This window comes from Centropristis striata, chromosome 9 (genome assembly GCF_030273125.1).
Source record: "Centropristis striata isolate RG_2023a ecotype Rhode Island chromosome 9, C.striata_1.0, whole genome shotgun sequence".
Lineage (NCBI taxonomy): Eukaryota > Metazoa > Chordata > Actinopteri > Perciformes > Serranidae > Centropristis > Centropristis striata.
Genome location: NC_081525.1, coordinates 2832144 through 2849472, shown reverse-complemented (window position 1 = coordinate 2849472; position 17329 = coordinate 2832144). Strand labels below are relative to the sequence as shown.

General features: G+C 39.4%; 3 protein-coding genes across 3 annotated transcripts in view; 2 read left to right on the top strand and 1 right to left on the bottom strand.

The window, feature by feature from the left end:
• patj (PATJ crumbs cell polarity complex component) overlaps positions 1-17329 on the bottom strand; it is a 211853-nt gene that overhangs the window by 115648 nt on the left and 78876 nt on the right. Inside the window, 4 exon segments of the mRNA XM_059341129.1 lie at positions 13898-13997; positions 15160-15219; positions 15945-16055; positions 16699-16876. Of these exon segments, the coding sequence (XP_059197112.1) occupies positions 13898-13997; positions 15160-15219; positions 15945-16055; positions 16699-16876 (449 nt within the window).
• LOC131977714 (tripartite motif-containing protein 16-like) lies at positions 1069-3173 on the top strand. The gene has a single exon (XM_059341139.1). The coding sequence runs from the start codon at positions 1374-1376 to the stop codon at positions 3021-3023; it is 1650 nt and encodes a 549-aa protein (XP_059197122.1). The 5' UTR covers positions 1069-1373; the 3' UTR covers positions 3024-3173.
• On the top strand, positions 11459-13339 carry LOC131977711 (tripartite motif-containing protein 16-like). The gene has a single exon (XM_059341136.1). It carries the CDS (start codon positions 11633-11635, stop codon positions 13292-13294), a length of 1662 nt encoding a protein of 553 aa, XP_059197119.1. The 5' UTR covers positions 11459-11632; the 3' UTR covers positions 13295-13339.

Sequence of the window (17329 nt, the reverse complement as noted above, 5' to 3'; positions counted from 1 at the left end):
AAGCCTTTTGAAAAAAAAAAAGTAAATCATGACCATTTAAATGAAATAATCGTAAAGGTTTTCAAGGACCCTCTGACAGAATGCTCTGGACCCCACTATGACAATCATTTAATCACATATTATCGTTCTATTTGTACTTCACAACGTCTCAGAGGGAAATGCAGGACTGTTAACTGCACTGTATTGATTTGATCACTTTAGTAATTTCACAAATTCAGATTTTTACAAAAGACGCTCGAAAATATGTAGTTAAAAAATGTAATGGCCCAACAGTTTATAAAAGTAAAGCTAAAAACATTATTCATCAGAAACTACAAATTGAATGCCTAAATCTTCCCATGTTAGATTTTTTTTATCTATATAATAGCATTATGAAAATAATTTTAAGTTGCATTCAGTTTTATTTTCTGTAACATTTTAACAGAATAGTTTTGCATTGTTTTATAGTTACTTTTACTGAAGTAAAGGATCTAAATGCTTCCTCCTCCTCTGTGTTTAGTGAACATAAAATAATTAATTTGCTTTGGTGTATTTTCCATAAGACAACTATGGCATCATGTAAACAATCCGCCATTTAAAGGGTTAAAATTGTGAAAATAAATATATATTTGGTGATGATCAGGGCTGGTGTTGGTTCAAATATGTAACTCTGTGTAAGTGAAAAGATAATTAGTTTTTTTTATCCAACTTTTAAAAAGTATTTTTTAAATTTGATTCTGCAGAAAAAATAAATTGCATAAAAATCCATGTTGTCATTCATTTATTGACCTATATCCCACTGTGAAAAAAAGAATGTAAACAAAGTGAAATTTAAAGGGTTAAAATTGTTAAATTAATGAATATTTGGTGGTAATGATCGGGACTGATGGTGGTTAAAAATGTAATTCTGTGAAAGTTAAAAACAATATTAATATTTACTATTTGATAGCACTTATAGGAAGTTAACATTTTTGTCCTCGAATGTAAAAAAAAAAGGTAGTTAATATATATATTATTTATTTTAACTCATTAAGTTATTCATTTATTAAATTAGAGTTTTTTTGGTATGAAATAAATAGTCATGATTGGAATTGTTTAGTTATTTGCTTGTTTTCCTTTTTTACATTTATTTTTTTACACCCATATGTGAGAAGGTTTTTAGAAAACTTCCTGCTGTTTGTAATCATTAAAATAAACAGACTTTGAGGAAAAGTCGGAGAAATATGAATCAAACAAGGAAACACAGATGGGGTTGGAGTAGCTGCTCCCCGTCCTGGAATGTAGAAAAGTTTGATGACTCCTCCCTGTGTTGTGTAACGACAATGAAGCTGAACCTTAAATAAAACACTCACAGGTGAGTCAGAGTCAGACAGGCTTCGTCTCTGAGAGGTGAAATGGCGCAGAAAGGAGTTCAGCTGGACCAGGAGACCATCTGTTGTTCGATCTGTCTGGATCTACTGAAGGATCCGGTGACTATTCCCTGTGGACACAGCTACTGCATGAACTGTATTAAAACCCACTTTGATGGAGAGGATCAGAAACCCGTCTACAGCTGCCCTCAGTGCAGGAAGGACTTCGCATTGAGGCCCGCTCTGCTGAAGAGCACCATGTTAGCAGAATTAGTGGAGGAGCTGAAGAAGACTGGCCTCCCAGCTGCTCCTGCTGCCCACTGCTATGCAGGACCTGAAGATGTTGCCTGTGATGTCTGCAGCGGGAGAAAACTGAAAGCCTTCAAGTCCTGTCTGCAGTGTCTGGCCTTGTACTGTGAGGAACACCTCCAGCCTCATTATGAATCGTCTACATTTAAGAAACACAAGCTGGCGGAGCCCTCCAAGAAGCTGCAGGAGAACATCTGCTCTCGTCATGATGAGGTGATGAAGATGTTCTGCCGGACCGATCGACAGTCTATCTGTTATCTCTGCTCTGTGGAGGAACATAAAGGCCACGACACGGTCTCAGCTGCAGCAGAAAGGAGCGAGAGGCAGAAAGAGCTGGAGGTGAGTCAACTCAACATCCAGCAGAGAATCCAGGACAGAGAGAAAGATGTGAAGCTGCTTCAACAGGAGCTGGAGGCCATCAATCACTCTGCTGATAAAGCAGTGGAGGACAGTGAGAAGATGTTCACTGAACTGATCCGTCTCATGGAGAAAAGAAGCTCTGAGGTGAAGCGGCAGGTCAGATCCCAGCAGGAAACTGAAGTGAGTGGAGTCAAAGAGGTGGAGGAGAAGCTGCAGCAGGAGATCAGAGAGCTGAAGAGGAAAGACGCTGAGCTGAAGAAGCTATCACAGACAGAGGATCACAACCAGTTTCTACACAGCTACCCCTCACTGTCAGCACTCAGCCCGTCTACATCCAGCACCCAGATCCGTCCTCGCCGCCGCTTTGACCACGTGACAGCGGCCGTGTCACGAGTCAGAGACAAACTGCAGGACGTTCTGAGAGACAAATGGACAGACGTCTCACTGACTGAAGTGGATGTTTCACTGCCGGCAGCAGAGCCAAAGACCAGAGCTGAGTTCTTACAATATTCACGTGAAATCACTCTGGATCCAAACACAGCACACACAGAGCTTTTACTATCTGAGGGGAACAGGAAAGTAACATTCACGAGTCAACAATCTTATTCTGATCATCCAGACAGATTCACTGGTTATAAGCAGGTCCTGAGTAGAGAGAGTCTGACTGGACGTTGTTACTGGGAGGTGGAGCTGAGAGGAGTAGTTCATTTAGCAGTGTCCTACAAGAACATCAGCAGAGCAGGGAGGTCAGAGAACTGTAGGTTTGGATCTAATCACAAATCTTGGGCATTAGATTGTTACGATTTAAAATTTTGGTACAACAGAGTTCACACTTCCGTCTCAGGTCCTCGGTCCTCCAGAGTTGGAGTGTACCTGGATCACAGTGCAGGTATTCTGTCCTTCTACAGTGTTTCTGAAACCATGACCCTCCTCCACAGAGTCCAGACCACATTCACTCAGCCGCTCCACACTGGAGTTTTGCTTTATTGGTTTGGACACTCTGCTGAGTTCTGTAAACTGAAATAAACAGAAGTGCTTTTTCAGACCCCTGACAAGACAGATCACATTGAGGATCCCTCATGTGTCTCTGTGAATAATTTCACTTCTGTCATCTTTACAATGTAAAAAAACAAAAACACAAATTAACTGTATTATAATGATTTTAGACAATTATTAAACATATTTGTAGATTCTGTATTTGTTAGATTAGAGCTTTACCTATGAACTATTTTGATTTAAAAATATGAAAAATATACATGGAACTATACAGCCTTTTGAATCACAAAAAATGGATGTCATGAGAATTTAAATTAAACAATCTAAAAGCCTTTCAAGGACTCTAACATAATTCTTTGGACCCCTGGCGGTCCACGGACCCCACTTTGACAATCACTTAAACATGTATTTTCTTCCTACTTCCACGCCGCTACATCTCAGAGGGAAATAGAGGACTGCTAACTGCACTGTATTTATTTGATCACTTCCGAAACTTGACAAATTCAGATTTTTGCAAGAGATAGTTTAAAATGATTTGTTATGAATTTAATGATCCAACAGTTCATAAAAGTAAAGCTGAAAATAGTTAAAATACTCAATTGAATGCTTCAATCTCCACAAATTGGACTGTTTTTTTGTTTTTTTAAATTATAATTATTAAAATAATTTTTTTCAGTACCATACAGGTTTTTTTCTGTACTTTTAATGAAGTAAATGATCTAAATGCTTCCTCTTCCTTCTCCTCTGTCTAGTGAACATGAAATAATTAATTTTTTTTGTTTTTTGTTTTCCATAAGGCGCAACTGTGGCATCATGTAAACAAACTGCCATTTAAAGGGTTAAAAATGTGAAAATAAAATATATATGTGGTGATGATCAGAACTGGTGTTGCTTCAAATATGTAACTCTGCAAAAGTGAAAATAATAATTACTATTTAATCACAGTTTTAAAAAGTCAGTTTTCAAATGTTATTTTGCAGAAAAAAGAAGATTGCATTATTATCCATATTGTTGATCATCATTGACATTTATCACGCTGTGGAAAAATACAAATAGTATGTAATCAAAGTGAATTTAAACCTTAAAATTGGAAACTGAATGGATATTTGATGGTTATGAACAGGACTGATGGTAGTTAAAAATGTAATTCTGTGAAAGAGTAAAATAATATTAATATTGAATATCTGATAGCAGTTTTAGGAAATCAATATTTAAAAAGTTATATAATTTTTTTGTTTGATATTTAATAATTGATTTAAGTTAGTTTATATATATATATATATATATATATATATAGGATATTTAAATTTAGTTATTTTAACTCTTCTGGTTGTAAATTTATTAAGATAGTTATTTTTTTTTTGGTTTTGTTGTTTAATGTATAGTCATGATTGTTTTTGTTTAGTTATTTGCTTTCCACTTTTCATTCTTTTTTTTTACTCCCATATGTGAGAGATCATTAAAAAGCACTGTATTATATGACAGTTTAGATTACTTCTTGCCGTTTTAAACCAGTAAAAATAAAGTTGAACAGACTTTGAGCAACAGTTAGAGAAATATAGAGCAAACGAGGAAACAGAGATGAGAGTGGTGGAGGAGGAGCTGCTCCCCATCCTGGAATGTAGAAAAACTTGATGACTCCTCCCTGTGTTGTGCAACAACAATGAAGCTGAACCTTTAATAAGACGCTCACAGGTGAGTCACAGTCAGACAGGCTTCCTCTCTGAGAGGTGAAATGGCACAAAAAGGAGTTCAGCTGAACCAGGAGACCATCTGTTGTTCAATCTGTCTGGATCCATTGAAGGATCCAGTGACTATTCCCTGTGGACACAGCTACTGCCTGAACTGTATTAAAACCCACTGGGATGGAGGGGATCAGAAACACTTCTACAGCTGCCCTCAGTGCAGGAAGACCTTCGCACTGAGACATGAAATGCTCAAGAACACCATGTTAGCAGAATTAGTGGAGCAACTGAAGAAGACTGGCCTCCCAGCAGCTCCTGTTGCTCACTGCTATGCAGGGCCTGAAGATGTGGCCTGTGATGTCTGCAGCGGGAGAAAACTGAAAGCCTTCAAGGCCTGTCTGCAGTGTCTGGCCTCGTACTGTGAGGAACACCTCCAGCCTCATCATGATGTTGCACCATTAAAGAAACACAAGCTGGTGGAGCCCTCCGAGAAGCTGCAGGAGAACATCTGCTCCCATCATCACGAGGTAATGAAGATGTTCTGCCGGACCGATCGGCAGTCTATCTGTTATCTCTGCTCTGTGGAGGAACATAAAGGCCACGACACGATCTCAGCTGATGAAGAAATTAATGAGAGGCAGAAAGAGCTGGAGGTGAGTCGACTCAACATCCAGCAGAGAATCCAGGACAGAGAGAGAGATATGAAGCTGCTTCAACAGGAGCTGGAGGCCATCAATCGCTCTGCTGATAAAGCAGTGGAGGACAGTGAGAAGATTTTCACTGAGATGATCCGTCTCATGGAGAAAAGAAGCTCTGAGGTGAAGCAGCAGGTCAGATCCCAGCAGGAAACTGAAGTGAGAGGAGTCAAAGAGGTGGAGGAGAAGCTGCAGCAGGAGATCAGAGAGCTGAAGAGGAAAGATGCTGAGCTTAAGAAACTCTCACAAACTGAGGATCACAACCAGTTTCTCCACAGCTACCCCTCACTGTCAGCACTCAGCCCGTCTACATCCAGCACCCAGATCCGTCCTCGCCGCCGCTTTGACCACGTGACAGCGGCCGTGTCACGAGTAAGCGACATACTGCAGAACGTTCTGAGAGACACATGGTCAGATTTATCACTTACTGAAGTGGATGTTTTACTGCCGACAACAGAGCCAAAGACCAGAGCTGAGTTCTTCCAGTATTCACGTGATATCACTCTTGATCCAAACACAGCAAACAAATATCTGTTATTAACTGAGGGGAACAGGAAAGTAACATTCACAAGTCAACAGTCTTATTCTGATCATCCAGACAGATTCACTGGTTATAATCAGGTCCTGAGTAGAGAGAGTCTGACTGGACGTTGTTACTGGGAGGTGGGGATGAGTGAGAGGGGAGTTTTTTTAGCCGTCTCATACAAGAACATCAGCCGAGCAGGGGAGTCAGAGAACTGTATGTTTGGAGCTAATAACAAATCTTGGGCGTTAAATTGTAACGATTTAAAATTTTGGTACAACCAAGTCAGCACTCCCATCTCAGGTCCTCTGTCCTCCAGGGTCGGAGTGTACCTGGATCACAGCGCAGGTATTCTGTCCTTCTACAGCGTCTCTGAAACCATGACCCTCCTCCACAGAGTCCAGACCACGTTCACTCAGCCGCTCTATGCTGGAGTTTTGGTTTATTGGTTTGGACACTCTGCTGAGTTCTGTAAACTCAAATAAACAGAAGTGCTTTAAGGCAGATGGTCTCAACCTTTTTCAGACCCCTGACAAGACAGAACATACTGAGGACCCCTCATGTGTCCCTGTGAATAATTTCACTTCTGTCGTCTTTACTATGTGAAAGAAAAACACAAATAAACTGTATTATAATGATTTTAGACAATTATTAAACATATCTGTAGATTCTGCATTTGTTAAATTGGACTGTTATATATGAACCATTTCAGATGTAAAAATGTAAGAATATACATTGAAGTGAAAAGCCTTTTGAAAAATAAAATAAAATATGACGTATATTTAATCAAATTTGTTTTCGTTGTTATTATTATTACTGAATTTATGTTTTTACTTAAGATTTCACAATGAAGGAAATCATTAATAGCATCTGATTCTACATCAACATATGAAAAAATGAAAAAGGTTTGAAAACGTTAAAATCTTGTTTTAAAAACTTAATGAAACAAAACAGCAGATGAGATGGAAGAACATTGTATGAAGAGTAGTAGAAGAAGAAGGAGCAGACTGTGCTGCATTATGATAGGTACAGATAAATCAAACTGTGTGTGTGTGTGTGTGTGTGTGTGTGTGTGTGAGCAGTAAAGTTTTACGAATGAGTTGGTTTTTCTCCAAAAGACGCTGCAGAACCTCCATCAGCATGGAGGTTCTGCTTGTTTACTGCTGAGTTCATCCATCAACACAACATCACAGTGATCATATAAAAGGTGCTGTACTGAGCTGTGAGCGCCCCCCACAGGCTGAAGTCGTCATTACAGCCACACAACACAACAAAGGTTCACGTTTTCTGACTCATTCACTCTGCAGTAACACTTTTATCATTTTATGTCTTCAATAAAACAGTACAGGAAGAGAGTTGTTAAGCTTTACAGCAGCAGCGAGCAGAAGCTACAGAAGCAGTCAAGTTGGAAAAAAGGTTCAAAAGTTGGACTTCAAACTGAAATAAATCCTGTACTGGCTTAAATTTAAGCAGGTTCCTTTCTATTATTTTAATTAGATTGTTTAAGGTCTTTGCCAAAGAGACCTTAAACACACCTGAATGTCTGTATTTATTGTTCATGCTTTACCTATAAATAGGGGTAGATTTGAATAACCCACTGGAGTCAGTGATCACATGATTTGTTGCTGACATCCCGCTGTAAAAAGTAATGTGTTTCCTGCTGTCAGCTTCCCTCTAAAGTTCTAGAGCTGCAATTTTTGTTATTAAATATATATAATCATGATTGCATTCATTTAGTTATTTACATTTCACTCATTCGTCTTTTATTCTTCTTTTACTCCCATATTTTAGAAGGTCTCAAACCAGTAAAATAAAAATTGAACAGACTTTGAGGACGAGTTGGAAAATATGAAGCAAATGAGGAAACAAAAATGAGAGTGGGGGAGTTGCTTTAAAGCTTTATAACTCCAGCTTCATGGTTAAAGGTTTAGCTTTATGGTCGTTACACACACAGGAGTGTTTTGTCACGACAATAAGGCTGAACCTTTGACAAGATGTATTAAAACCCAGTTTGATGGAGAGGATCAGAAACCCATCTACAGCTGCCCTCAGTGCAGGACGACCTTCGCACTGAGGCCCGTCCTGCTGAAGAGCACCATGTTAGCAGAATTAGTGGAGCAGCTGAAAAAGACTGGCCTCCAAGCTGCTCCTGCTGCCCACTGCCATGCAGGACCTGATGATGTGGCCTGTGATTTCTGCAGCGGGAGAAAACTGAAAGCCTTCAAGTCCTGTCTGCAGTGTCTGGCCTCGTACTGTGAGGAACACCTCCAGCCTCATTATGAATCGCCTACATTTAAGAAACACAAGCTGGTGGAGCCCTCCAAGAAGCTGCAGGAGAACATCTGCTCTCGTCATGATGAGGTGATGAAGATGTTTTGCCGGACTGATCGGCAGTCTATCTGTTATCTCTGCTCATTGGAGGAACATAAAGGCCACAACACGGTCTCAGCTGCAGCAGAAAGGAGCAAGAGGCAGAAAGAGCTGAAGGTGAGTCGACTCAACATCCAGCAGAGAATCCAGGACATAGAGAAAGATGTGAAGCTGCTTCAACAGGAGCTGGAGGCCATCAATCACTCTGCTGATAAAGCAATGGAGGACAGTGAGAAGATGTTCACTGAGCTGATCCGTCTCATGGAGAAAAGAAGCTCTGAGGTGAAGCAGCAGGTCAGATCCCAGCAGGAAACTGAAGTGAGAGGAGTCAAAGAGGTGGAGGAGAAGCTGCAGCAGGAGATCAGAGAGCTGAAGAGGAAAGACGCTGAGCTGACGAAGCTTTCACACACAGAGGACCACAACCAGTTTCTACACAGCTACCGCTCACTGTCAGCACTCAGCCCGTCTACATCCAGCATCCAGATCCGTCCTCGCTGCCGCTTTGACCACGTGACAGCAGCCGTGTCACGAGTCAGAGACAAACTGCAGGACATCCTGAGAGACAAATGGACAGACGTCTCACTGACTGAAGTGGATGTTTTACTGCCGACAGCAGAGCCAAAGACCAGAGCTGAGTTCTTACAGTATTCACGTGAAATCACTCTAGATCCAAAAACAGCAAACAGAGAGCTGCTATTAACTGAGGGGAACAGGAAAGTAACATTAATGAGAAGAGAACAGTCTTATTCTGATCATTCAGACAGATTCAATGGTTATAATCAGGTCCTGAGTAGAGAGAGTCTGACTGGACGTTGTTACTGGGAGGTGGAGAAGATAGGAGGAGTTTATGTAGCAGTTTCATACAAGAACATCAGCAGAGCAGATGGGTCAGAGAACTGTATGTTTGGATTCAATAACAAATCTTGGGCTTTAAATTGCTACCGAAACGGTTATACATTTTGTCACAACAAAGTCCAAACTGACGTCTCAGGTCCTCTGTCCCCCAGAGTCGGAGTGTACCTGGATCACAGTGCAGGTATTCTGTCCTTCTACAGCGTCTCTGAAACCATGACCCTCCTCCACAGAGTCCAGACCACATTCACTCAGCCGCTCCACGCTGGAGTTTTGGTTTATTGGTTTGGACACTCTGCTAAGTTCTGTAAACTCAAATAAACAGAAGTTCTTTAAGGCAGGTGGTCTCAACCTTTTTCAGACCCCTGACAAGACAGAACATACTGAGGACCCTTCATGTGTCCCTGTGAATGATTTCACTTCTGTCGTCTCTACTAAGTAAAAGAGAAACACAAATAAACTGTATTATAATGATTTTAGACAATTATTAAACATATCTGTCGATTCTGCATTTGTTAAATTGGACTGTTATATATGAACCATTTCAGATGTAAAAATGCAATACTATACATTGAAGTGTAAAGCCTTTTGAAAAATAAAATAAAATGTATATCTAAATTAATTACTTTTTGTTGTTATTATTATTATTATTACTGAATTTACATTTTTACTTAAGATTTCATCACCAAGGAAATCATATTAATTGCATCTGATTCTAAATCAACATATAAAAAATTTAAAAGGTTTTAAAATGTTAAAATCTTGTCTTAAAAACATAATGAAATAAAACAGCAGATGAAATGGAAGAACATTGTATGAAGAGTAAAAGAAGGAGCAGACTGTGCTGCATTATGATAGTTACAGATAAATCAAACTATGTGTGTGTGTGTGTGTGTGTGTGTGTGTGTGTGTGTGTGAGCAGTAAAGTTTTACGAATTAGTTGGTTTTTCTCCAAAAGACGGTGCAGAAACTCCATCAGCATGAAGCTGCAGCTTGTTTACTGCTGAGTTCATCCATCAACACAACATTACAGTGATCATATAAAAGGTGCTGTACTGAGCTGTGAGCGCCCCCCACAGGCTGAAGTCAACATTACAGCCACAAACCAAAACAACGATTCACCTCTTCAGACTCATTCACTCTCCAGTAACACTTTTATAGCTTGATGTCTTCAATAAAACAGTACAGGAAGAGATTTATTCAGCCTACAGCAGCAGAGCAGCAGCAGCTGCAGAAGCAGTAAAGTTATAAAAAAGGGCCAAAGGTTGGACTTTAAACTCAAATAAATGCTGTACTGGCTGTATTTAAGGCAGGGTTCTTTCTCATTTTCAATAAGGTTGATTAAAATATTTATCATAAAGAAATCTCAGCACACCTGAATGTCTGACAGGACCAGAGGACGTTTATTTTGCAATCTAATTTATTTAATTTTTGCTGGATAAATTCACTGATTCAGTGCTGTTTATTGTTAATCATTTACCTATAAATAGGGTTAGATTTGTTTCACCCTCTGGAGTCAGTGATCACATGACTTGTTCCTGACATCCTGCTGTAAAACCTTCAGCAGCGAGTTTCCTGCTGTCAGCTTCCCTCTAAAGTTCTGCCTTCAGACTCCATGAGGCCAGTTTGTGTTTGATGATGATAGAACAAGAAAAACTGGATATAAGGTCAAATATATTTAGTATAAACATATAGAAATTTGTGTTCCCCTCAGTTAAGCTCTTAGGTTTTAAATATAAAGTAAAAAAAACATAATTTAAAAAAAGATTTTATGGCTTTTGTGTGTTTTTTGTGTTCAAAATATTGATCGACTAAGTCAGAGTGAAATAATAATGATCAGGTCATATTGGTGAGGTTGTGCTCAAAGAAATGATACCGACATCCTATCCATCCTTCCTGATAAAATGACTCAAACAAGCTATGAAATATCATAAAGATTACAAAATATACAGGAGGAGAATTTTAATATATAACAATCATGAATATTTATTAGCAGTTTTAGGAAGTCTTCATTTTTGTCCTCCAATGTAAAAAAGTTATATCATTTTCATTGTTTGAAATATGAACATTGATCTAAGTTAATTGATATAGTTATATACATAAATGTATTTTTATTCATTCATTTAAGTCATTTAGATATTAATTTATTGAGTTAGAACTATTATTTTTTTGTTTTGTTATTGAATATATAATCATGATTGTATTAGTTTAGTTATTTACATTTCACTCATTCGTTTTTTATTCTTCTTTGACTTCCATATTTGAGAAGGTCTCAAACCAGTAAAATAAAAGTTCAACAGACTTTGAGGATGTGTTGAAAAAAATGAAGCAAATGAGGAAACAAAAATGAGAGAGGAGGAGATGCTCCTTGTCCTGGAATCTAAAAAAAGCTTTATAACTCCAGCTTTATGTTCAAAGGTTCAGCTTTATGGTCCATAAAACATAAAGTTGAACCTTTAATAAGATGCTCACAGGTGAGTCACAGTCAGACAGGCTTCGTCTCTGAGAGGTGAAATGGCGCAGAAAGGAGTTCAGCTGGACCAGGAGACCATCTGTTGTTCGATCTGTCTGGATCTACTGAAGGATCCGGTGACTATTCCCTGTGGACACAGCTACTGCATGGACTGTATTAAAACCCACTTTGATGGAGAGGATCAGAAACCCGTCTACAGCTGCCCTCAGTGCAGGAAGACTTTCAGACCGAGGCCCGTCCTGCTGAAAAGCACCATGTTAGCAGAAGTAGTGGAGCAGCTGAAGAAGACTGGCCTCCAAGCTGCTCCCGCTGCTCACTGCTATGCAGGTCCTGAAGATGTGGCCTGTGATGTCTGCAGCGGGAGAAAACTGAAAGCCTTCAAGTCCTGTCTGCAGTGTTTGGCCTCGTACTGTGAGCAACACCTCCAGCCTCATTATGAATCGCCTACATTTAAGAAACACAAGCTGGTGGAGCCCTCCAAGAAGCTGCAGGAGAACATCTGCTCTCGTCATGGTGAGGTGATGAAGATGTTCTGCTGGACCGATCAGCAGTCTATCTGTTATCTCTGCTCTGTGGACGAACATAAAGGCCACGACACGGTCTCAGCTGCAGCAGAAAGGAGTGAGAGGCAGAAAGAGCTGAAGGTGAGTCGACTCAACATCCAGCAGAGAATCCAGGACAGAGAGAAAGATGTGAAGCTGCTTCAACAGGAGCTGGAGGCCATCAATCGCTCTGCTGATAAAGCAGTGGAGGACAGTGAGAAGATGTTCACTGAGCTGATCCGTCTCATGCAGAAAAGAAGCTCTGAGGTGAAGCAGCAGGTCAGATCCCAGCAGGAAACTGAAGTGAGTGGAGTCAAAGAGGTGGAGGAGAAGCTGCAGCAGGAGATCAGAGAGCTGAAGAGGAAAGATGCTGAGCTTAAGAAACTCTCACACACAGAGGACCACAACCAGTTTCTACACAGCTACCCCTCACTGTCAGCACTCAGCCCGTCTACATCCAGCTTCCAGATCCGTCCTCACCACCGCTTTGACCACGTGACAGCAGCCGTGTCACGAGTCAGAGACATATTGCAGGACATTCTGAGAGACAAATGGACAGACGTCTCACTGACTGAAGTGGATGTTTTACTGCCAGCAGCAGAGCCAAAGACCAGAGCTGAGTTCTTACAGTATTCACGTGAAATCACTCTGGATCCAAACACAGCAAACACAGAGCTTTTACTATCTGAGGGGAACAGGAGAGTAACATTAACGAGTCCACGGTCTTATCCTGATCATCCAGACAGATTCACTGTATGGCAGCAGGTCCTGAGTAGAGAGAGTCTGACTGGACGTTGTTACTGGGAGGTGGGGATGAGTGAGAGGGGAGTTTATGTAGCAGTTTCATACAAGAACATCAGCAGAGCAGGGGAGTCAGAGGACTGTGTGTTTGGATCTAATAACAAGTCTTGGGCGTTATATTGTTACGATACGGGTTATACATTTCGGTACAACAAAGTCCAAACTGCTGTCTCAGGTCCTCCGTCCTCCAGAGTCGGAGTGTACCTGGATCACAGTGCAGGTATTCTGTCCTTCTACAGCGTCTCTGAAACCATGACCCTCCTCCACAGAGTCCAGACCACATTCACTCAGCCGCTTTATGCTGGAGTTTCGCTTTTTGGTTGGTCAGTAGACTCTGCTGAGTTCTGTAAACTCAAATAAAAAAACATACTGAGGACCCCTCAGGTGTCCCTGTGAAATATTTCACTTCTGTCGACTTTACAATGTGAAAGAAATACGCAAATAAACTGTATTATAATGATTTTAGACAATAAACATATCCACAGATTCTGTATTTGTTAAATCGGAGTGTTATCTATGAACTATTTCAGATTTATAAAATGTAACAATATATATTGAAGTGTAAAGCCTTTTGAAAAATAAAATATAATGTATATTTAATTTAATTAGTTTTTGTTGTTGTCATTATTATTGTAATTATTTTTTATTTTAATATTTAATAACGAAGGAAAACACAATATTTGCACCTGATCTTAAATCAACACAAAGTGAAATTTCTTTTGGCGAGTAAAAAACATCAGTTGGGCATTATTATTATTAAGTATGTTATTAAAAAAAGAGACACTTAAAAAACATAAAAATATTGTTCTGAATTGAAATTTATTAAATAAAACAGATGAGATGGAAGAATATTTTATGAAAAGTAGTAGAAGAAGAAGGAGCAGACTGTACTGCATTATGACAGGTAGAGATAAATCAAAGTGTGTGTGTGTGTGTGTGTGTGTGTGTGTGTGTGTGACTGACCTTTGGCCTGCTCCAGGTCAGAGTTCAGCTCCTGCTCTGATTGGTTGGGAGGTCTGTAGGGCGGGGGCTGTCTCAGAGGGGGCGGGGCTGCAGCAGGTGTCTGCACAGGTGGAAACAAACCAGCCAGCATGTTACTGTTGCTGTGTGTAGTGATTGGTGGAGAGGCAGAGCTGAGGCTGTGCTGCCCTCTGCTGGACTCTAAGGGTCTCTGCTGGACTCTAAGGCTCTCTGCTGGACTCTAAGGCTCTCTGCTGGACTCTACGGGTTTCCGCTGGACTCTAAGGCTCTCTGCTGGTCTCTAAGGATTTCTGCTGGATTCTACATGTCTTTGCTGGGCACTAAACGTCTGTGCTGGACTGTAAAGGTCTCTGCTGGACTCTAAAGGTCTCTGCTGGACTCTAAGGGTCTCTGCTGGACTCTAAGGGTCTCTGCTGGACTCAGAGTTCAACATCAGTGTTGTTGTTCTGTTATTTTATCTGAACGTAATAAATAAGTTGGTGTTTCTTCTTTATTAATATTTTAATAAAAGCGTCTCACTTTTATGAAATAAGAATCTCTGTCAGGATAATAAAAACCCGGACTGATGACGATATGAGCTGAATAACTGTCTGATATCTCCTGTTTTCTGTCTTATTTTGTCAAATTAAAGATTTTTAATTTACGTTTGTATAAACAGAAGAATACAGCAGATGATCATTTTCTTTGAGGAGCCCAAACCAGAGAATTTTTGGCATTTTTTGCTAAATAAATGACAGTTTTCCCTAAAATAATTGTACAGCAGGAATCCACACCAGGCAAAAATAACAACAAAAAAACATTAATTTAATGCCAAAAACAACCCCAGATCTCCACCAGAGTTTGACCTGCTGTAAAATCTGAACTCTCAGCTTTTCATTCCTTTCAAACGAAACTCTCACTCAGAAAAGATGGAAAATGATCAAATTGTTTAACTGTAATAATGTTTGACTAACCATTATCAGGACTTTTCACAGAGCCTCAGCATGTTTTCACGGAAAACAGAAATAAAAGATAATTTCTGCTTTATTTATTTATTCAGGAGATTTAAATATCTATTTCACACATATTCTCAAGAATTAAAAGTTGCTCTTTGAAGGGTGAACTTCCATTATAATCCTGTCATATTATCATTATATTAGGTCTTAAAATGACTATAATATATAATTTATTGCCATAGTTTCTGGGACAATAAATGGTGACAGTTGTGAGATAAACAGACTGATGTGAGTTGCTCCTGTTCTTACCGGAGACTCTGTCCTCGCTGCTCTGTGTGTATTGTAGCTGGCAGGTGTTAGAGACACAGGCTGAAACACACACACGCACACGCACACGCACACGCACACACACACACACACACACACACACAGTCAGACCACATCTACGCAACATGTAGTTCAGGGTCCTCAAACTCTAAATTACCTGGGGGCCGCTGGAGGCAGGACCAAAAAAAGACACAAAATTACTAAAAAAAGACACAAAATAAAAAAAAGACACTAAATTACAAAAAAAGACACTAAATTACACAAAAAAAAGACACAAAATTACTAAAAAAAACACAAATTTACAAAAAAAAGAAACAAAAAAATGACCAAAAAATGCAGAATTATTAAAAAAAGACACAAAATGACTGAAAAAACACTAAATTACTTTTAAAAAAATACACAAAATCATTTAAAAAAAGACACAGAATTACCAAAAAAGACACAAAATTATTACAAAAAAGACACAAAATTATTGAAAAAGACAAAAAAATATTTAAAAAATATGAAATTCATTTAAAAAAGACTAAACATTTCTTAAAAAAAGACACAGAATTACCAAAAAAAGTAAATAAAGGGACCTTCCACACACAACACAGTAAAGTGCCATTCATATAAAACTCACATTAAACTTTCATATCAAGGTGGGGGCCACAAAATATCATCACGAGGGCCACAGTTGGCCCGCGGGCCGCAAGTTTCAGACCCATGCTGTAGTGTGTGTGTGTGTGTGTGTGTGTGTGTGTGTGTGTGTGTGTGTGTGTTCGTACCCGAGGAGTCGCTGACAGACTCTGCACGACGAAGACGACGGGGCTCGGAGCCGATTTGATGGCGTTGACCGCCTCCTCGTGACTCGCCACTCGCAGGTCCACACCTGACACCTGCACACACACACACACACACACACACACACACACAAAACACTAAATTACTTTAAAAAAAGACACGAAATTACAAAAAAGACACAAAATGACCCAAAAATACGCAGAATAACCAAAAAAGACAAAATTATTTAAAAAAAGACACAAAATTACTAAAAAAAGACACAAAATGACCAAAAAAGACACAAAATGACCAAAAAAGACACAAAATTACTAAAAATAAAGACACAAAATGACCCATAAAGACACAAAATGACCAAAAAAAAGACACAAAATGACCAAAAAAGACACAAAATGACCAAAAAAGACACAAAATGACCAAAAAAAAGACACAAAATGACAAAAAAAGACACAAAATGACCAAAAAAAGACACAAAATTACTAAAAAAAGACACAAAATGACCAAAAAAAGACACAAAATGACCCAAAAAAGACACAAAAAGACAAAAATATATAAACTACTACTATATAACATACGTACTTATTCATAAGTGAAGAATCCTCCCTGCAGCACAGAGTGTGTGTGTGTGTGTGTGTGTGTGTGTGTGTGTGTGTGTGTGTGTTGTAAATGTGTGTTTGTGTGTCATCACTGCATTCAGGAACTGTGCCTGAAGAACCCAGGAACTAGACGGAGCCCTCCTACCTCCAGGATCTTGTCCCCGGTCTTCAGACTCTGTGTTTTGGCGGCGGCGCTGTTCTTCAGGACCTGTTTGATGAAGATCCCCTTCAGCTCCTCTCCGTTCCTCAGACGCTTGATGACGTGGTGACCCCCGACGATGCTCAGACCCAGAGACTGACCCTCCTCAGGCCACACCTCCACCCTGCAGGACGGAGACACACACCCACCGGACCAGTTATATAGAATATATATATATAAAATATATATAAATCTATAAGTCCTGCAGCTCTGTGGAATCAACAATCAGAACAACTCAAACAGTCTTTGTGCAGAATAACACAGTGAGAATGACGGAAATCAGAAAAAATAGAAAAATTGGAATAAAACAGAATTCATATATAAACACTTCTCCAAGTGCCAAGAAGTGCCTTGAATGTTGTAAAAACAGTTTTCTCCTCATATTGTACATATCGAAGTATTAAACATACCCCAAAAACCACAAAATTACTAAAAAAAGACGTCAAGATACCAAAAAAGACAATTCAAAACAGACACAAAACAACAAAAAAAGACGGAAATGACCCAAAAAATATGGAAAGATACCAGAAAAAGACACAAAATAACAAAAAATACACAAAAATGACACAGATTACTC